This window comes from Anguilla anguilla, chromosome 17 (assembly GCF_013347855.1).
Source record: "Anguilla anguilla isolate fAngAng1 chromosome 17, fAngAng1.pri, whole genome shotgun sequence".
Lineage (NCBI taxonomy): Eukaryota > Metazoa > Chordata > Actinopteri > Anguilliformes > Anguillidae > Anguilla > Anguilla anguilla.
The window spans coordinates 22,768,968-22,790,518 of NC_049217.1; the positions used below are offsets into that span (position 1 = coordinate 22,768,968).

Sequence of the window (21,551 nt, forward strand, 5' to 3'; positions counted from 1 at the left end):
AATTTTTTTTTAACCCCGAACCTACATTTATATTTTCTTAAATAAATGAACAAGGTTGCGACGCAAATGTTTGAATTTACTTCCTTTCACTACAGAAATAGTGCATGTGGCAATATAGTTGATGATTGGCATCTGGAAACAAATTTGCATACGATCAAGGACTCGGGCCAATGCACATTAAACAAAGGGTTAACTCAACAACTTTCATTTCACTTTCCTGGGGCTATTTGAAACTGGCTGGATCTAACTTCAATGTTCGGATCAATTTTATTTTGAAAAATGATCACTGAATTCATGTATGAATTTTGTGTTAATATCTAAAAAAGTATGCTTCCATTTGCTTTAGAAAGGGTTTCAGCTCACTTCTGATACAGATGTGCTGCTGATAAACTCATCTGTAAACTCAACTCATTAGTGAGGCACACTTTCTCCTGCAGTCAGCAGTCTCCTGCTCCTCCCGGCAGCTCCTCCACACATGGCCGAACAAGCTGCCATTTTGCCTCTTCAGCCGTCAGTGTGGCACCCTGTCCTTCCAGATTGCTGCCACATTGCCGAAAGCTCCCAAGTTTTTTAACAACGCAGCATATGGCCGCTACTTTCCCAGGAGACCAGCTGGGTGGGGAAAGGAGAAGCAACAGATTTGTTGTATGAACCAATTCCAAGTACCATCTGAAATGAATCTGAACACGTATTAATTTCCTGTTGAAAATTCGCAAAATGTGGTAACATAATTAAGATGAAAATAAGTGGGAATGGTGGGCGGTACAGTCGTGTGTTGTGTAGCGCTTTTGCCTCACAGGAAAGCAAGTCTGGAGCTCAAATCCAAAGACATACTGGTTAGGTTAACTGGAGAGGCCAAATGGCCTCTAGATATCAGTGTGTGAGTGAATTGTGTGTGTGTCCTGCGATGGACTGGTGACCTGTCCAGAATGTACTCCAGACTTTTGTCCAGAGCATGCTGGGATAGCCCCCCCCCCCACCCCACAACCAGGAATAAGCGAGTTAAATGAGGGATGGATGGATGGATAATTAAAAATAATCAGATATTATAACCCAGGGGTCCGAAATATTATCCAGAAAGGGCCGGGGTGGTTGCAGGCTTTTAATTCCAAGCAGTAACACACCCAATTCTCCAAATCAAGTTTCGTTGCAAAGAGTCTTTTGGTTGACTAGTAGAATCAGGTGTGTAACTGCTTGGTTGGAACAAAGGCCTGCACCCACACCGCCCCTCTCTGGATAAGACTGAGGATTGTTATAACCTGAAGACTGTCGTGTTACATTACATACGCGTATTGAAAGAATGTTGAAGGGGTAGTGGTCAATGATTAAACTAAGGTTGATACAATCAATATTTAATAGTGATTAACTGTTCAACCAACTAAATTGACTCCAGCAGTACTTCACACTTTAATATTGGTCTGCTGGCCACACATTAAATGTTCTTAACTAAGATTGATTCAATCAAACCACAATGAACTTTGCTCCTCTTCAGTCACAAATTCAAGCTATTTCTGTTACTAAGTTAACATTAATATTTTACATACACAAAAATCTAATTATTCGATTACAGATTGCAAATCTGGTGTAAATGAACACTTACCTAGTTCAAGACAAGGCATATTGAATTTACATAAGAATAAGGTTCCTGTCTCTTTAAATACCGTGGATTTAAAGTACCGTCTCGTAGTTCACTACAAATCCCAAATCGTAACACCTTCTAATGGATGTTAGATGTTTCCGCTCTCCACGACCAATACTGTTGCAGAAATTTGGAAGCGCGTAATTCGAAATCGCATTATTTTATCCAATCGGTTGTTTCTCTTTTCATTACTGCGACCAGGAGCCAATCAGACAGTGACATTTACTTCTAGACGAATCAGACTGCTTTTCCTAGCTTGTTGGGCGTGCGGCTGCGTCAACCAATAGAGAGTTGAAGTTGATATTTAAACGGAGCGCGCGGGCGGTGCTTAGCCAAATTAGGGGAGGAACTTAAAAAACTCGAGTTGTGAGGCATGCACTTGCAAAACTTTAGCAAGGTTTGCTAGCTAATTGGTTTCATCCGTCTCCCTGACAAGTTAGTTTACCTGCTCAGCAAAATTAGTAAATGCATTACTAACCAAAGTTCATAAACTGCTAATAAGCACAATCTGTATTGTTTTTGTTTTGTTAGATCACAACGTCAGTGTGGGCTAGCTGTGTACAGTATCGTTACTTTGCTAATTTCTTTCGGCTAAAACTTGAAATGAAAGCGGGAGGTAAGTTAATATCTAATGTATTGTGTGTGATTGTTCAAAAAATGTCAGTTGTTAAATGTGAGTTCAGCTAACGTTAGTGCTTTGGTCAGATTTATTTTTAGATTTAAAATGGTGCATAAATTAGTTGTACATTTTGGTTGCCTAAGTTGGTTCTCTTTCTGCTGGCTGCATGACTAGCATTAGCAGTGTAACTTATCCAAGTTATTTGCTCCAGTTGGTTCCGTCTTGCTTATGAAGTTATCTATGATTTAACAGGCTATATGCATATTCCTGCCATATTGATAAATAACTTGTAGAATTAGCCATGACTGAATATTAGTTAGGGATGCTATCTAGCTAGTCAACAGTTGGGGCATCTATCAGCTAACGTTACATAAAGTTGGGAGATCAAGCACGGCGAGCTAGTAGTCTGTGGGTTTCTGCGCCTAACACACATTCAGTGAACGTATTATTAATTTTAGTACACGTTAACTACATATGCCTTGTGATTTAGCTTGCCTGTCAGTTATAATGGTGTCCCAAATAGTATTGATAGTATGTTGAGGGAGTCACCGCTTGCTAACTTAGCTTGCTGGGTCGGAGGGAAAATTAGGCGCTTAGTTTGGTGTGGTGATGGGACAGAACACATCGACTTATAACTTATTAATTGATATATAAACATTATATTGTAGCTATCTTGTAACCTAACGTTTGCTGGGCATAATACCTAACGGTAGTTAAAGTAACTTAACACATTTTTCCATATTGCGTCGCTGCGTTAGTGGAAATATTTTGTGAGAAACCTAGCGTTAGTTGCTTACTAAAATGGATAACTGACGAGACGAGATGCCCCTGGAAAAAAGAATGGCACGCATTGCTCATAGGATTCGTTCAAGGATATTAATTTAGACCTTTAAGAAGCAATACTGGCCATCTGATTTGATTTTGAAAATACTCTACCTATTTGACGTTATTATGTATTCCAGGTAGCCACTTGGGTGCATGATGTATGATAACGTTAATAGTAGTTGGCTTAGCAGGGGTGGGGTGTTAATGTGTTTATATTGAGACTACATCATGATCAGAAGATCGCATCTTAAAATCCTGGGTGGGGCAGTGGGCCATTGTGCCCCTGTGTTTGGTATAGCTAACATTCAGACTTGAGCAAGTTTCAGTTTCCCTGTCTGGGGTGTTGATGGGGACATTTGTGAATTTGGTTGTCCTCCCGCAGGTTTACATGAGCATTGCCCAAAGTACTTAAAAACGTAATTCATTTTTGTGATGAGGATTAATTAACCTGCTGCGAGCATGATTAACTCTTTCTGTCTTTACCCCCTCCCCCCCAGTGGTACATTGCCGTTGCTCAAAGTGCTTCTCGGTGCCAGCGAGGAGGCGAGTAAGAAAGCGCCCCCCCTTCCTCACCCTGCTGTCCCTGCCCGAAGAGGTTCTCCTGTGTGTGCTCCAGTGTCTGTCTGCTGAGGACCTGCTGTCTGTCAGAGCTGTGAGTACAAACACGCGCACACACACAAATACACACACGCACACACGCAAACACACACACACACGGTTTTATTTGTATAGTGAATTTGACAGAAGACTGCCACAAAGATGCTTTACAGAGTAACGGCAGGGCAAAAAATGGTAAAAACCAGGCCTGAACGCCCAAATAGCAAGCACGTGAAGTATAAAAAATAAAAAAAACTCAGTGGGGAGAAGGACCCTCTAATGGTGATGAGAGGACTCCCCGATGGGAATAAATCTCGGGAGGAATCTGACGACAGAAGGGGAGCCCGTCCTCCGCTGGCTGGCCTGGTGTAAAGGTAGAATGGATGCAACTGAATTGTAATGGGGGATCTATCACAGCAAATCAAATGGATTGAGTGCCCCCACACACACCTGCAGGCCACAGCACTGTCTGGGTCCTGCATGGCCTCTTTGCCCGGTGAAAAACTCCTCACTAAAAGCCACAATATGGCAAAATATTGTTTCATTTAATTGGCCTCTTTTTAACATTGAGGCGGGGGGGGGGAGGTGGTCTCGCACTCTCAAATCTAGAATCTAGACGGGGAGTCTTGCCCCGAGCTGCAGCATTGTGGACAGGACTGCAGGCTGCCTGTCGTCTGGGGCACTCGAGTCGAGCAGGAGCCATTTCAAACGGCTGGCAGACAGATGAGATTTGTCTTTCCTGGTGTTTAGAAGGCAAAACGCCTCAGGACATAGTGTTTAAGAGAGAAGGGGCCTTTGATTGTTTTCCAAACAGAAAACATTTTGGAGACCGACGGCCGTAGTGCTCGCAGCTGTGTGTCACACAGTGAGGCCACACGCTCATCGTTTACTCATTCTGCCTGACACACACACATGCGCGCACACACATGCACACGTACAAGCACACACAGAGACGCACGCGCACACATGCGTGCGCGCACACACACACACACACACACACACACAGTCTCAATCAAACTACTTTGTACCACTTTGTGGAATTGCATTGCCAGAAACCGAATGAGGACGTGGAGCTGGTTTGACAAGTGAAGAGGAGGGGTTGTGGGGAGAGCATAAAAGTAGTTGGCACCTGTAAGACTAAGATGGCGTGCTGGTGTAATGCTAACAGACACCGCCTCTAAGGCTCTTTCCTTCCCCCACCCCTCCTTTTTTTTGTTTTTTCTCAGGTACATTCCAGACTCCGTGACATCATCGACAGCCACTCCAGCATCTGGGCCAGGGTCAGCTTTAAGGACAGTTGGCCGGCCCCTCAGAGCGTCTGGCTCTTTGAGAGGTAACCAAGGTCCCTGCCCCCCTCCCCCCGACCAGTGCATCCACAGATGGCCTTTTGAAAAAAATTATTTCTTTTTTTTGACGGTCGCTTTAATTTCATTTTCTTGTTTCAGAGCGGCGGAAAAAGGGAACTTCGAGGCGGCTGTGAAACTGGGTATCGCGTACTTGTACAACGAAGGACGTAAGTTTTGCCGTGACTGACAGACGTGCCATTCCTCTGTTCTCAGTGTTTGTGAACTCAGTGTTTTGTAAATGTTCAAATGGTTTTTTTTCATATTAATACTTATTTCTTTCTTGCTCTCTCTCTCCCTCCCTCTCCCTCTCTCTTCCCCCCTCGCCCCTCGCCTGGCGCAGCGTCGCTGAGTGACGAGGGTCGCGCGGAGTTGTGCGGCAGGAAGGCCGCCTGGTTCTTCGGCCTGGCGGAGAGCCTCCGGCCCTCGGGGGCCGATCCCTTCGTCTGGGTCTTCATCCGGCCGCCGTGGTCCCCCTCCGGGAGCTGCTGCAAGGCCGTGGTGTTCGACCGGCTCAAGGCCGAGTGCGACGCCCACGCGGTAAGCCGCACGCGCCGTCCGGTGCCCCGCCCCCAGGCCCAGCCCCGCCCCCCGCTCCCAGGCCCAGCCCCGCCCCCAGCCCCGCCCCCAACCTCAGCCCCAGCCCCAACCCGAACCCCAGCCCCAGCCCCAACCTTCCATTTCACGCTCTGCTGCTTTGGGCTGGTTGGAGTGCTGGCCTGCAGTACTACAGCATGGCCCCTAGGGGGTGCATTTGAAGGTTCTGTTGCTAAAACTCGCCTGTGGCTAGCACACCCTTTTTACACTAAATGACTGCACCACTGAAGTTCATGAACACTTGGATGTCCAATCCTTGCACTGGTGCATTTCCCTGAAATCCTTGTGAGGTACTTTTCCCTGAAATCCTTGTGTGGTACTTGTTTTACTTTCTTGAATTTTTGAGTCCTCCTTCCATAATGTGTAAGAATGGGGAGGTTGGGGGGTTAAACTAAACTTGATTAAATTTATTAGTTGAAGGTTGTTTGAGTTTCCAATTCTGGTTGAAAAACCGAAAGATAATCGTTCATACATCTTTTCATGGTCACCTCGATCCTCAGGCGCAATTTTGTCTGCGTATAGCGTAAAGAGGAGGTGAACGGGAACGATGCCCCCCCCACCCCCCCCACCCCCGCCCCCACCGGGCGGTTCGACACCTCGTAACTGGAGATGAGGGCTGTGGGGAGATATTGAATGGAGAGCCATCGCTCCCCTTTACTGTGGGATTGATGAGGCAGAGAGTCGGATTCATCGAATTAATCTTCTTCTTTAAAAGGAAATTGGGGAAAAAAATTCCTGTCCTAGGGTAGCAGCTGGTTGAGGGAGACGGTTTTTGGAAAGGAGAAAGGAGCCATTATAGCTGTTGGTGTAAAAAAATGTATTTATTTATTTATTTATTTATTTATTTATTTATTTTTATTGCCGGATTGTGGACAAAGGCAGTCTTTAATGCATTAGTCTATTTCGCCGTTATTAAATTCCTGTGATTTATTATGATTTATTTGTTTTTCCTTTGCAGTTTGTGTTATTGCAATTGCCTTAATGAAATTGTTTTATCTTCTAATGCATTTGTTTGTCAATTTTCTGTTCTATAGGAGAAGAAGGGTTATTTGCTGCACTCTTTGGCCAGAGTTCTTCAGCTCTTCGATGTAAGTGGCGGGGGCGGGGGCGGGGGGGTGGGAGGGGAGGATGAACAGACAGTGCTTTTGGGGAGAGTTCAGTGTGCCTCAGTTTTGATCAGACCGTTGGGGTTTGCAGCCTGACTTGTCATCAACACAGATTGGATTATACACCCCCCTTCCCCCCCCCCCCCCCCGCCATTCTCTGTCCTCTGCAGGCGGGTAGGTGTGTGGGTGTAGTCTGTTAAAGGTCGTTTGGGAAGGGGTGGGTGGGGGAGAGGGAGAGGGAGGTGTGGGGGAGGAGGCCACGGTTGGTAAGTTCTTTTTCGAGGTGTTTTGCTGTATTGAAGGATCCCAGGGGCACCTTCAGGCTGAAGTCTGCAGGTGTTAATTCGGTCCTCATACGTTCTCTAGCCAGGCCTCCATCATAGACGTGTGTGAGATTAGGTACTCCTCAACACTACTGCAGGGCACTTGACCTCTAGCACTTGAGTGCTATGTGCAGCAGGGGTGAAAATGCTGCAGTGGATTTCCAGTTGCCTAATACTTTGAGTAATAGACTTTATATCCATTTTAATCCTCCTTTGCACTCCTATTGGCCAGTTTTTGGTCATTTTAATTTTAGCTTTAGTCAGATTGCGTCATGTCAGGGAATTTTTGGAGGGCGCAGATCACATGGAAATCGATAGGAAGCGCAGGAGATTTGTGTTTGCTTGTGTGACTGTTTATTTAAATCCATCAATTTGCCCACACAGACTTGAGGGGTGGTTAAGGGGTTTTGAAATCTGCTGTGGTCCAGGTCGGTTTGCCCTGACTTTGCGCAGCCTGGGGAAGGGGGGGGGGGGGGGGGTTCCAAGGACACTGTCAGGGATATTTCACCAGTCTTTTATCCTCTTCCGTCCAGCTGTTTGACACGTTGACCTGGGCCCTGTGTCATGTAGCGGGATTACGGAGTTTGCTTGATAACTGCACCCAGTAAAACCCAGAACCCGCCCAAATCGGGAACGTGGACTGAAGTAAAAAGCTGGAACTGGGTTTTACTCTGTGCAGTTATCCAGCTAACACGGTAATCCTGCCTTGTGAAATACCCCCCCGTTCTGTTGTTTTTTCTGGCATGCCAGCTGAGTTAATCATTTTGCCGTCTGTGTCTGTGTGCGTGTGTGTGCGTGTGTCTGCGTGTGTGTGTCTGTGTGTGTGTGTGTGTGTGTGTATATGTGTGTGTGTGTGTGTGTGTGCGTGTCTGTCTGTCTGTCTGTCTGTCTGTGCATGTGCGTGTGTCTGTGCCTGTGTGTGTGTCTGTGTGTGTGTGTGTGTGCGTGTGTGTGTGTCTGTGTGTGTGTGTGTCTGTGTGTGCGTGTGCGTGTGTGTGTCTGTGTGTGTGCGTGTGTGTGCGTGTGTGTCTGTGTGTGTGTGTGTGTCAGGAGGAGGAGAAGCGCAGTGAGGCCCTGTCCATGCTGGAGGAGTCGTCCCGTCACGGCTGCCTGCAGAGCTGCTTCCTGCTGTGGGAGCATCGGCGCGTAGCGGCGGTACGTCACTCCCGCTGGAACATTACCGCGCCGCCGCCGCCGTAAACGCCTTCCTGCTGTCCCCTCAATTTCATCCTCATGAAGCGCTCGCGCGGACGGCCGAGAGCACGCACGACAGAAACGGATGTGCGGTGAACGCGTCAGCGTTTCACATTTCGGTTTGGAGAGAGCGCGGCGACGACCCTCATTTCACTCTTGGGTTGTGCTGGCGTCGGCCCCGCCCGGGTGTGGGGTTGAGGAACCCCCCCCTCCCCAGGTGTGGGGTTGAGGCCCTGCCCGGGTGTGGGGTTGAGGACCCCCCCCCCCTCCCTGGGTGTGGGGTGGAACCCCCGGGCCTTTTGTCACTGCGACGCCACGCCCCATCCTGAGAGCAGTAGAAACTCGCTATGCAAACGAGAGCTAGATTAGCGCTCAAAGCTCTAAAAACATAGCGGAGTAATGGATTACATTGGCACTGCGATACTTAAGTTTCGCTTCTGACTGAACTCAACTTTTTTTTTTTTGTCTTGTTATGCCTTGTTACCTGAAGCAGATGTTTACCGCCATTATTGTAACAGTATTGTTAAGACAAAATGGTTTCATTCTGTTGGCTGCTGTTAGCCCCTTGAAGAACATGTTATTGCTGATGTTCCAGTTTGTGTTGAAGCTGAAGTCAGTGTGCTCACCCTGCCCCCCCCCTCCCCCCCTCAGGTGGCGGATCCAGGCAGGTACCTCCAGTGTCTGCGAACGCTCAGGGACTACGCGGCCAAGGGCTGCTGGGAGGCGCAGGTTGGTACCCCCGATCCTTCCTTCCTTCCTTCCTTCCTTCCCCGCGTGCGTCAGTCTCTCCTTCCCGCCGATGTACCGATCCCCGGGGGGTCACTCCAGCGCCCGCCACAGAGAGCGGAGCGCGAGTCTGGAGAGGGCCCTCCTCCTCATCGGCGCCTTCGCCACTCAGACCGCGGTCCGCCCCCCCCTTCGCTCTCCTCTCCGCGCCCGGTCTCGTCTCCGAGCCTTTCTAAAAATAACCCCAAACGGGCGGCGTCGGCGTGTCAGCTGGTGGCTCGGTTTGAGCCGTGATGGTGTACAGCAGCCCCTGCTCCCGTCTCATGCCCCCACCCCTCCACCCCCGCTGATTTTGGAGCTTTGTCTGAGCGCGCCTGTCGGCGGTATCGCGCGGTCGTGTTCAGGCCGGTGAACGCCGGTCCGTACGGCCTGCCTCTCACTCTCCGGTCCGTTTTCTGGTCTCTGCTCTCGTCTCCGTCAAGCCGACCCCGGTAAAACAACATTGATATTATTATTTTTTAAACGTTGTTTATTGTCCGCCTGTCGCAGTCTCTCCCCTGCGTAGAGCCGGAACAGGTGAGAGAGCTCACCTCGACTACTGCACAATTGCAGCGCCCTTCCTGGGTGGTGTACGGCAGCCATTTTGTTTTGGAACGCTCACCACGTCGGCATGGCGACTTGCTAGCAGGCCTGATGGCAGATTGACTGGCTGAGCTGAAACTGATTCGACAGGGCAATGAAAGCGGTCGATGTCCACTCAGGGCATGAACCTGGAGAGCCAGCCAGCCTGGTTCCAGCTCCACAGTGGGGAAGGGGAATAATGAGCTGGCCTGGAAGAAACCCCTGTGTTTTTCTTTTTTATTATTTAGTGTATTTTATTATTTGAAAGAAGTACATATCTTTGAATATTTTCCCTGTGCAAAGACTCTCTTGGATTTTTTACGACTGCGCCCCCCCCCACACATTGCAAACTGTGAGATGTATTAATGGTATGAATTACGATTTCTGTGCACATTGCCTGTAGCTTAACGTGTCGTGGATAAGATATTGTCCCCAGTGGGGGTCTCAGTTGAGCAGCAGTGTCATTAAAAAAATAAATCAGATGTTTGTGGTGTGGGCGTTATAATACAAATAACTGACCGTACAGTGACAATGGAGAACATTACATTACATTACATTACATTATAGGCATTTAGCTGACGCTCTTATCCAGAGCGACTTACAACAGAACATGATCTCTGTCTCTCTCTCCCTCTCTCCTCCTCTGCCTCCCCTCCCCCCCTCCCTCTCCCTCTCTCAGCTGGCGCTGGCCAGGTTGTGCTGCAGTGGGAACCCTTTGGGTCTGGAACAGCGCACCTGCGCTGACCTGGTGACCCAGGTGTTCCGCTCCTGCCCCGCCCCCCGCCGCCGCGCCGAGGACCTGCTCCGCCGGGGCATTAACGACACCATGAGGTGAGCCGGGTGGGGGGGTGTCCCAGGGGGGGGTGTCCCAGGGTTTCGGCCAAATCCGTACGGCCTGGACTCGAGTGTTCTTCTGTGTGTGCGTTTAATTCCTTTTCTTAACCGCTCGGGGGGGGGGGGGGGGGGGATTGTGGGTGAAAGAAACCACCCCCTGTGGAGCGCATTATGGTTTTCTCCATTGCAGTCCAGGCGATGGCGGGGGGGGGGGGGGGGGGGATCTACCCCCTGGGACGGTTCTACCCCCTGGGACGGTTCTACCCCCTGGGGCGGTTCTACCCCCTAGGGCGGTTCATCCTGTTCTGTTCTCTTGGTTTGGAGTTACTCCAACATCCCAGCAGCAATCAGTTCCACAGTATTCCTCTATGGGGAGTGATCTGGAGCCCCCAGGGCAGAAATGGGGCATTCTTATTTACCTTTTTAACTTTATGTTTGTCTTCTCTACCTCTCTCTTCCCTCCTTCCCCCTCGTCTCTCCTTCATTCCCCTCCTCCCCCTCTCAGGTATATCCTGGTGGATTGGCTGGTGGAGGTGACCACCATGAAGGACTTCTGCAGCCGGGCTCTGCACGTGACGGTCAGCTGCGTGGACCGCTACCTGGCCCGGCACGCCGTCCCCAAGGCTCGGCTGCAGCTGCTGGGCATCGCCTGCATGGTGGTCTGCACCCGGTGAGCTGCGCGCGTGGCACCCTGCGCTGCTGCGGGCCGCAGTCAGCGCAGGCACGGTCTGGGTTCGACTGTCCATGCACTAGAACAGTCAGAGCCTTAACAGATACCAGACTGTGGGGCCCACACACACTGGAGCAGAGCCTTAACAGATACCGGACTGTGGGGCCCACACACACTGGTATAGAGCATTTACAGATACCAGACTGGGTCCCATCCACACACTAGAACAGAGCCTTAACAGATACCAGACTGTGGGGCCCACACACACTGGTATAGAGCATTTACAGATACCAGACTGGGTCCCATCCACACAGAGCTTTAACTGGATGAACCAACCCCCCCCCCCCCCCCCCCCCCCCCCCCACAGCCCCCTTTTTTCGTCCTGCTTGTAACCCGGCCCCTGACAGTGCCGCTGGACGGGAGTGTCCTGACCTTCTCCTGCCGGCCCACAGGTACGTCAGCAAGGAGATCCTGACCATCCGGGAGGCCGTCTGGCTCACGGACAACACCTACAAGTACGAGGACCTGGTCCGCATGATGGGAGAGGTCATCTCTGTGCTGGACGGCAGGATCCGGGTGAGTGGACACACGGACATGTAGGCAGGCAGACAGACAGACGGACACACAAACGGATGCACATGCTAGCAGACACACACTAGACACTCTGGCTGACTGACGGACAGACACTGAGACTCTTACACAGATGGGCGCATTGGCATGCAGGTAGGCAGACAGACAGATGGACTGAATGCAGACAGACACAAATGGATGCGAACGCTAGCAGCTACATACTAGACACTCTGGCTGACAAGACGGACACAAGACAGACAGACACACAAAGACGGGCACACAGATGCCCGGTGGGACTCCCCGCCCACATGGGGGACGTTTAAAGCATACCGATTGGTCGGCTGTGCTCCCTCGCCGGTTGGTTCCCGCAGGCTGATTGGCTGTTGGTCTCCTCCTGCAGACTCCCACAGTTCTGGACTACGGGGAGGTGCTTTTGGCGCTGTGTCCTCTGGAGAGGCGCAGCTCGCACCTGCTCAGCTACATCTGCGAGCTCTCCCTGCTCTACACCTCCCTGACCCTGCCGTCCCCCGCCCGGCTCGCCAGCGCCGCCCTGCTGCTCACACGTGCCCTGCACCACCACGGTACGCCCGGGCTCACCCCACGCCTGCTTTTCTGAGTGTGTGTGTGTGTGTGTGTGTGTGTGTGTGTGTGTGTGTGTGTGTGTGTGTGTGTGTGTGTGTGTGTGTGTGTGTGTGTGTGTGTGTGTGTGTGTGTGTGTGTGTGTGTGTGTGTGTGTGTGTGTGTGTGTGTGTGTGTGTGTGTGTGTGTCGTTCCTTTGAGGTGTGTCTGTGTCCTTTAGGCGTGTGTGTGTGTGTGTTTTACACAGTGTGGATTATAGTATGGGGAACATTAAAAAAGTTTTTTTTTTTAGTTGAAATGTCTTAAATTTGTCTGATCTATTGCATGATATTTAATTTTACACACAAGGTTTGTGAAAATGTAAAGGTTTTGAAAAAGATTTTAAATGTAGCATTAGGCTGCAGGAGATGTGTGTTCATTATAGCTCAACGTTTTCCAGTTACTGCACAGATTTAAAAATCTGCTAATGTTCTTGTTTTAACACATTTCTGGTAAGCGGGCGGGGGAAGTGGGTGGTTCCCAGGAAAAGGCATGAAATGTCAGAAGGGCAGTGTGCTCCAGGTCTTGACCCTAAACCCCACCCCCTTGTCTCATTGCCCAATCGCAGCTCCCGTTTGGCCAGCCTCGTTGGCAGAGCACACCAGCTTCTGCAAGGAGGAGCTGGTCCCCTGTGCCATCGAGCTGTACACAAAGTGGTGAGTTCCTTCCCCCCCTGACCCACAGTTTCGGTGTGAGGTGTCACGGTGCGTGTGCGGTTCGAGCGTGTGCCGTGGCGGCTGGTGCGCAGAGCCAAACCGCCGAGGAGAACAATGGCTTTTAGTAGCGCCCGTTCGCCAAGAGCGCCTGGGAGTGTCACAGTATTTCGGAAGTTCCGTATCTTTTGTTTTGAATGTTTTGGGAGCCGAATAAGCGATTTTGAAAGCTCATTCCAGAAGCGGGAAAAACGTCTTGACCCCTGAGAATTGGGCTGTCGCAAGATCATTTCCTGTATTAAAAAAAAAAGACTGGCGCTGTGCTGCTTCCCGTTTTGGCACAGCCCGCTCAGCCATGATGTTCCCATGAGCGCGCAGGACGGGGCGGCCCTGGTGCGCCTCTCAGAACTGGCATCGGGGTCCTGTGGTTCTGTTCGTATCCATGGCGATTTGTCGGAAGCCTGCACCAGCTGTCTCGTGCCATCAGTAACAGGAGGGCAGGCTTTTCACCGGCTGGCCTGAAGCCCCACAGTATGGCCCTGTAGCCTGTGCAGTACCCAAGGGGCTCTTCTGACTGAAACAGCCATGACTGTGCTCAACTCTTTGTTGCACGGCAACCCCAAGAACGGTATTGGGTAGCTCCTGAACAGTGTTGTGTCCCCTTGCCTCCAGTAGGGGGTTCCATTTGCCACAAGGGCTGTATGGTGTCTTTTTTTTCCTTTTCTTTTTTCTTCTCAGTTAGTTGTGCTGATCTGTGAGAGGCCCATATAAGGATTTCCTCTACAGAAGTACCCCCCCCCCCCCCCTTCGCCCATGTGGTAGAGCCTGATCGATAGGGGGTTTTTGAGTCCGATTCGATGCCGATTTTAGAGTGGGGAAAACTCATCGATTACCAATATGGCAGCCGAAGTTGTGAATTTTTGATAAATAAAATGAAAATAAACCTTTTTGTGTGCCCGATCCACAGCCGTCTCAGTAAACCTGAGAAGACTGCATCGTGCTGCTCCAGCCTCAACAGCCCCGCTAATTAGCTTGTTTACCTTTAGCTCTGGAAGGGGGGGGAAAGAATGGTTCAAATTGTTTCGGTTCTGGGCCCCAGCCCCCTCTCATCAACGAGGTAAAAGAATAGTGTGTACCTCTGGTAAATCCAGAGGGAATGCTCGTTTGAAAAGGAATAAACGGTTAACAGCGGTTCAGTCTGTCGGTCCGTTTCAGTGGAGCTGGTCCTGAGCCCTGCGGTCTTGCGTCCGGTCGCGCGGTTCTTAAATTTTCATGAATAATGCATAAGCAAGCAGCGCGAAGGATGCTGGTCCCTATGGAACTGCTTGAGCTTTGCGCACTCGAGTCATTTCAAAGTTTAAGAATTTCACGCCTTGAAGCTTCCTGTGGGTTTGAAGGTCGCTTTGTATATAAATACTTTTTTAATAAAAACCCGCACATCTCCAGTAATATTTTTGTGCATAACCTTTTCCTTTTTTTTGTTGTTGATATAATTGGGTGTTATTATTTTCTCATAATTTATGCCGGTCCCTTGTTTTTCGGGCTATTTCGGTGCTCGAGCCAGACGGGCCAACCTGCCGTTTGGCGTAAAACAAGCTATTGAGTCATTAAGCCCTTCTCCTGTAGCTGTCTCTGTTAGGCCAGCTGGCAGCCGTCCAGCCTGCTAGCGCCAGTAAGCAGTTCCCTGTTCTGCACCAGCTGACTAGCCCTGTTGTGGAGTTAAAGTGTCTTGTGCCAGGTGTGTTTGACTGTGTCCTGTGCCAGGTGTGTTTGACTGTGTCCTGTGCCAGGTGTGTTTGACTGTGTCCTGTGCCAGGTGTGTTTGACTGTGTCCTGGAGAACTACCTGCAAGCGTGCATCTCGTCTGACGCCCACATTCCTGTGCTTGTTTGTTGGTTGTCGGTGCCCCTCTGCTCCTATCTGTAGATGTGTGTGTGTGTGTGTGTGTGTGAGAGAGAGAATCTGTAGATGTGTCTGCTAATCTGTGTGTGTTTGTGTTTTTGTAGGACTCTGTGTGTGTGTGTGTGTGTGTGCGTGACTGTGTGTGTGTGTGTGTGTGTGTGAGTGTGTGAGTGTGTGTGTGTGTGTGAGAATCTGTAGATGTGTCTGCTTATCTGTGTGTGTTTGTGTTTTTGTAGGAGTGTGTGTGTGTCTGTAGGACTGTGTGTGAGTGTATGTATGTGTGCGTGTGTGTGTGTGAGAGAGAGAGAGAGAATCTGTAGATGTCTGCTTATCTGTGTGTGTTTGTGTTTTTGTAGGACTGTGTGTGTGTGTGTGTCTGTAGGAGTGTGTGTGTGTGTCTGCGTGCACATCCTGCAGCTCTGCGGGATGCTGCAGCTCCTCCTGCTCTGTGTGAGTCACCCTGAGGTGCAGGAAGGGAGGCGGGGCTCGGTTCTGCTGGGTCTCATGGAGAAATAACCACGGTAACGGTGGAGTGAGACTGACCAATGAGACCTCACAGAGGAGGCCTGATGGAGCTTCTCTACAAAGCCTAAAACTAAAAAAATAAAAATAAAAAATAAAGTCACAAGGGAATAAGATGGATGGATTGATTGGTAGATTGCTGGATGGGGATTGGTTGATGGATGGATTGACTCTCAGGCCTTTTCACTGACCATCTTTTTACTCTCTCTCTCCCTCTCTGGCCCTGTGACTACACAGCTTCAGTGAAGACGTGCCCAAAGACTACAGGCAGGTGTCCCTGACTGGGGTGAAGCAGAGGTTTGAGGATGAAGCCTATCAGCATATCAGCAAGGAGAAGGTTAGCTTTGTGTCCTGCATTCCTTCCAGTCAATGTTTTTGTGCGTTGGGCTGGGCGTGGGGATTACTTCTCCATTTTAAAATGTTTGTGTGAACGTGTGGCAGCAGTGTGAGCGGTGTTTTTGTTTTTCAAAGCACTGGTGCACACTGATGTATTTAATTTAGGTGAGAATTAAGGTTTAAAATTTTTTTTTAGTTTTCACCAGCATTTCCTTGAAAATGGCAGCTTTCAGACTCATATTTGAGTTTTGTAGGGCATGCGAACCTGGCCCATGTGCTTCAGCAGCTGATTGCTCGTCTGTGGCTCCTCGTGTGCATGTCTGGGGTTGGCCGTTTGAAATCTTTGAGGACTTGTTTGGCGGGCTCGCTTTGTAAACATGTGCCCGCGGTTTGAGCGCATGTGTTGACATGACCGAAGAAAGCACATTCTCACAAACACGCCGGGCCTTGGAGCCGTTTTCAAGCTGTTGTCTAATTTCTGTAATCTCACATCATAAAATGCCTTTCTGAATATTTAAATCCCTTTATTGGATGAGTTTAGTGGTCATGTGACTGGAGAAAAAATCACATTTTTGAAAACTGCTCTGCTGAGAACTCCATAGACAACAGAACAGTCCTTCTGTAGGCAACGGATAGGGGCACACAAGCATGCGTCAGCCCAGCCTGTGATTGGTCCGTCCCTTCTGAAGGCGCTGTGGTATCACAGGTGTATTCGTGTCACTTCCTGTCTGAGCCCCGCTTCCAGGTGACCGTTGGCGGCAGCTGCTGTTGAATTGCTAACGCTGTGGTGGTGGGCGTGTATGAGAGGGTCTGTCTGACCTGTGCTGTGCTGACCTGTGCTGTTCTGTTCTGTTCTGCACAGGTGATGGGCTTTGGGGAGCTGTGTAACGTCCTGGGCGTGCCTGAGGTGGAGCAGTGGTCGTCCGGCCCGGATTCTGGCTCCCCAGCTGCCCAAACCGCCGACATGCACACCTTCCTCTCCTCCCCCACCGGAAACAAGAGGTACGCCCCGCCCCCCGCCCCCCTGGCCCACCCGGTCCACCCGGGCTCTCCCCTCCTTTACACGGGGTTTCAGTTCACCCGGCTGGGGGTGCAGTAGATTGATGCGCCCGCGCCGTGCGATCCCCGGTTTTTACGGCCGGCCTCTGGTGCCGGGACGGCTGTATCGGGACCACATCCGGGGAGACGTTGTCCAATCAGCCGTTATTGATGCCCGAGACGCCGTTGTGGGGCGCCGAAGCCCCCTGTGATGGATGAGCGACGTCGCGGCTGCCGGCGGCGGGATGAGAAACTCTAGTCCCCCGGCCTCTGCAGAGCTCGCCGGCTTGTGTGGGGCCATAATCTGCAATGCTGGTGTGTGTGGGGCGGGGTGTGCTGCCTATGCACTACAAGGATAGTGTGGAGTTTGTTTGTGTTCCTGCATTGTGGGCGTGCGTGCGTGTGTGCGGGAGCCTCACCCTCTGATTCTTCTCCAGGCGGCGAGAGGACAGCATGGAGACGCACAGAGGCAGCTTCTTGGCCACGCCCACGGCCGAGCTGTCCAACCCGGAGGAGACGCTGCTCGGGGACATCCTGGACTGGAGCCTGGACGCGTGCTGCTCAGGGTACGAGGGGGACCAGGAGAGCGAGGGGGAGAAGGACGCAGACGGTGAGTGTGAGCGCCCGCAGCGGTTTGTGTTGGCGCACCGTCGACGGCCAGCGGGTTAGTGGGTCTGTTGGGTGCTCTGAAACACGTTGTTGTTCCTGTATTGATGGACAGTGTCCCCACTCGGAGACAGATCTGTGTGTTTCTGTTGCTGACAGACAGTTTCCTCCTCCTCCTCTTCCCAGCATCCTTCAGCGCTGTGGTGCTCATGGAGCTGAAGGGGGCGCCAGAGGACGGCCGACGGCACTGCCGCGCCCTGTCCAGCGACGAGGAGAGCCTCTGCGAGCGGGAGGCGGAGGAGGAGGACGGCGACGGCGGCGAAGAGGAAGGCAGGAGCTGCTCCCGGTTGCGGGTGGGAGCGGGGGAGGCGTCGCCACGGACGCAGGGAGAAGAGCCCCTCCTCCACTCCTTCAGCACGGACCTCCACAGCTCGGGGTACTCCTCCGTGCAGAGCGCCAGCTCGCCCCCCTCCCAAGGCCCCTGCCCCCTCGCTGCCCTGAGCCCGCCCCCCCCGGGGGCCCTCGTCCCGACCTCGCCGCGCCCCCGCCCCTCCCCCTCGGAGCCGTCCCAGAAGCCCCGGGCCTGCGGCCGGGGGCAGGTGAAGAGGAAGAACGCCGCGGCGCACAGCGGGGGGGAGGCCGGGGAGGAAGAGGATGGGGTCGGCATCGGCTTCCTCGTCCTGTAGAGCGCTGACCAAAAACCCCCTGCTCTCCCCTCTGGGGCTCCGCGCACCCCTCTCCTTGTACCCGGGCGTTTTGAGGTGCCCGTTTCTCAGCCCGAGAGGAAGGATCGGATGTGGGTGCCAAGCAACGCTCGATTATCCGCACTGAGCTTTTAAAAAAATAAAAAAAATATTCAAAGTAGAGGGAGGTGATACTTGAAATCTGCGATGTTGTTCCTATTGACACTTGTTGTCTCTGCTCATTTCAGATCCACTACTTGACACTGATCAAGACATCCCAGAATTCCACAGTATTTAATGAAAAAAAAAAAATCCCAATTGTTGGATTTTTGTTACGGAAACCACTAGTTCTGTGTGTGTATGTGTGCATGTGCAACATCGCGTTTATCTTTTTAAAATTTTTTTGTTTTTTTTTACACTTTTGCAACTGCCTAATAACTCAGGTGCTCATCAACATCCAAACTGAAATCTCTACAACTGCCTTTGATCTGTATTTATACAGTGTGACATTTTCCTGATGTTACCAAATACTGCAATATTTTGATTGTATTTTCAGCCTCCGGTGGCCTACCCCTCCTTTCAACCAAGGGTTTCATTCATGAAGGATGGAACGGCCAGTGTTACTGATGTCTGAACTCAGTAGGTGCTGAACAATGATGTACACTCCATGTACAAGTCATTTTTACATCCATTTCTTTGCCTAGGTTTGTGTGAATTGTCTTTGATTTCTCGCTGTCATTCACCATCTTGGTTAATAGAAGCCGAGTGGGGGGGGGGCAGATTGTGAAGAGCAGATGATCAGTTTAGTCTACAGAAACACATCTACCTGTAATTTATGTGCATGTAATGCACATACACGCTTTCTTCGATTTGCTGGGTCTCTTGACTGTTGAACAAAAGGAGACAAAATCGCGCAGGTTTGTATACCGTAGAACAGGTATTCAGTTGCCATTCAGCGTCTCGCCAACGCACTCAAACTGTTTGTGCGCCGCTTGTTAAAACCGCCACGACCGCCGACGTACGGAAGCTTGGACAAACTGACCGCTACCATAGCGACGACTGTGACTACAGCCGGCGGCTGGTGACCACGCCCCCGATGTAACACGCGGAGATGTCTGGTGCTGTCTGTGGCACTTTTCAGTTTGGAAGTTCAGTTCAAACCGTGTTTGAGGCTAGAGTTTGTATTGCAACATTTGCTGTGCTAGAACAATCAGCTACTCTTGTCGAGTACGCGGTGAGGTTATAGGTGTTGCGCGTCCTTTCTGGAGGGAGTTTGAAAGGAATTTGTAACACTAAACGGCATTAAATGATTCATTTTTCAGAGATTCAAAGTACTGTACACCTGCCAATGTGGTCTCTGCAACGTTTGGGACAGGGGAGATGACCCTTATCCTCAAACTGTTGTAATTGTAAATGGTTGTGAATAGTTTTCTTTTGTGACTGTTTTGTACCTGATTTGTGTGTAAATATGTAAATGTGAGAAAGCTGTGACTAGCTGCTTTTACTTGAAACAGAAAAACTTTTTTTTTCATTCCGAAAAAAAAGAAAGAACTGCCACAGTGTACCTGAAGGTGGCGCTCTTGCTTCCTTCAGTGCTGTCTTTCTGGTCCCTTGCCCCACCCCAAAGTCTTACCTGTGTGTGAATTTATTTTTATGAAATGCTTCCCTCCAATAATAAACTTACTTGAAGGGATTATTTAAGAATTATAATGCCTTGACTAAACGGTGAAAAGAAAGTTTATTCCTTGAATCTCTGGCTGCGCTTGCGATGTGAGCTGAACCTAATGCTATGTTGTGTGTCTTTGTTTTTTTTATTGTACTGTGGAACTGTACATGCAAATGAAATGCAAACATCCTGACGTTGTGGTCCTTTCAGTAATCCGGGTAACAATCTGAACAAGAAGCCACTTGTTTTTTTAAAACAAATTGCCAATAAATGTGGAGGAAGAAAAAGCGATTGGTGATTTTGTTTTATTTAGCTGTAGGGGTTAGGGGAATAATGGGAAATTTTAGGGATGCCCCCACTCCATGTGTTAATGAGATTCACCCCACATACCTGGTCTTCACTAAAACCACACATATGCCGCTTTTCCGCCTCATGCTACTGGCTCAACTTGACTCGACTCTACTCAACTTTTTTGGTTTTCCATCGGGCAAAAGTTGTGGATAGTACCTGGTACTTTTTTGGTATCACGTCCGTCGACGTTGCGATTCCAAAAGGTGACGTGAAAACACTGCAGACCCCACTGATCGCTCAGAGCAATGCGCTTCATGCGGCGTTGCTAATGACGACCAGCTACGTTGATGGGGGCACTATCTGCAGTGGAAAACGAAGTACCTGGTACCAAAAGCGAGCAGAGTTGAGCCGGTACCATATGGTTGAAAAGCGGCTATATAGGGACACTGGCACAGACAAATGCAGCTATAGCAGGTTTGGGTTGCAAGAGTCAAAAGGCCCATTCTCTGGCATTGGTCTAATAATTAAATGACTTTCTGTGTGATGGTTCTTTTTCCAACTGAATTAGTTTCTCCCTTCGAGCTGTTTACCGAACAAATGTAAGAGGGGTGGAGATCACACCTGAGGACCTAATTGAAGCCAGAAACTGGTGGAAGAGCCTTTAAATTCAGAGACAAAGCAAATGACAATGATACAAACCTTTTATTGGTGTTTAGCAGACAGTCTTAGCCAGAGAGACTACTTAAAAATAATAATACATACACATTTATACGACCGGATATTTTACCAAAGTAATTCAGATGAAGTACCTTGCTCAAGGCTACAATGGTGTCGTCCTACCTGGGAATCAAACCTTTAGGTTACAAGCTCAGTTCCTTACCCATTATACTACACTGCTGCCCCATTGAAGACAAAGCTGGAATTTTGTGGCATTTGTATGTACACTGTCTTTATGTAAGAGTGTAAATGCTTTGAATTGTAAACTGCTAATAAAGGGAGGCTCCTTGTTTGAGTCTGAGGATTGCATTTGCCCCCTGGCTGGAGTGGGGTGCAAACTGGGGCACACGGGTGCCAGACCATAGTTTAATATGTGCCAATTATGTGTGTGCAGATGGATAGTTCAGCAATCCCACAATGACACAGACCAGCATCCACTGTTTTTTTACTGGTTCACTAGCCATTTCGAATGGGCACTGATTTTCTGAGTTCAAAGCAGGAGAATAGCCCCCCCCATCACCTTGATTTTATTGGATATTCCTCAAATTAACATGTTAATATCAACTGGCGATATGTTACATTCATACGGCCAGATAAGTGAGTCCGTAATTAGTTATAAATTATCATTTGGTTTCACATAATTAAAATATTCGGTATCACGCAAACAAGATGAGTTAAGTAGCAAGCAAGAATCTCCATTCTATCCTCAAAACTGACACAGGAACCGTAACTCGTTGCACACTCAACGGTAATTGAAGTAAACAGGGCAAGTGTTGTATGTCGACCAATGAGATGACTGCGTATTGTTTAATAACGACCATTTCACAAAGTTGAAGGTATTGGTTTCTGGTCACG

General features: G+C 49.7%; 1 protein-coding gene across 1 annotated transcript; it reads left to right on the forward strand.

Annotated features, from left to right (window-relative positions):
• The first annotated feature begins 1,995 nt into the window (after positions 1-1,995).
• ccnf (cyclin F) lies at positions 1,996-19,963 on the forward strand. The gene is made up of 18 exons (XM_035397113.1): positions 1,996-2,074; positions 2,171-2,255; positions 3,581-3,735; positions 4,907-5,013; positions 5,126-5,193; positions 5,367-5,563; positions 6,655-6,708; positions 8,100-8,204; positions 8,895-8,972; positions 10,270-10,421; positions 10,930-11,094; positions 11,547-11,670; positions 12,065-12,245; positions 12,851-12,938; positions 15,597-15,696; positions 16,558-16,697; positions 17,171-17,343; positions 17,526-19,963. Exons 2-18 carry the CDS (start codon positions 2,243-2,245, stop codon positions 18,023-18,025), a joined length of 2,400 nt encoding a protein of 799 aa, XP_035253004.1. The 5' UTR covers positions 1,996-2,074; positions 2,171-2,242; the 3' UTR covers positions 18,026-19,963.
• Positions 19,964-21,551: the final 1,588 nt, after the last annotated feature.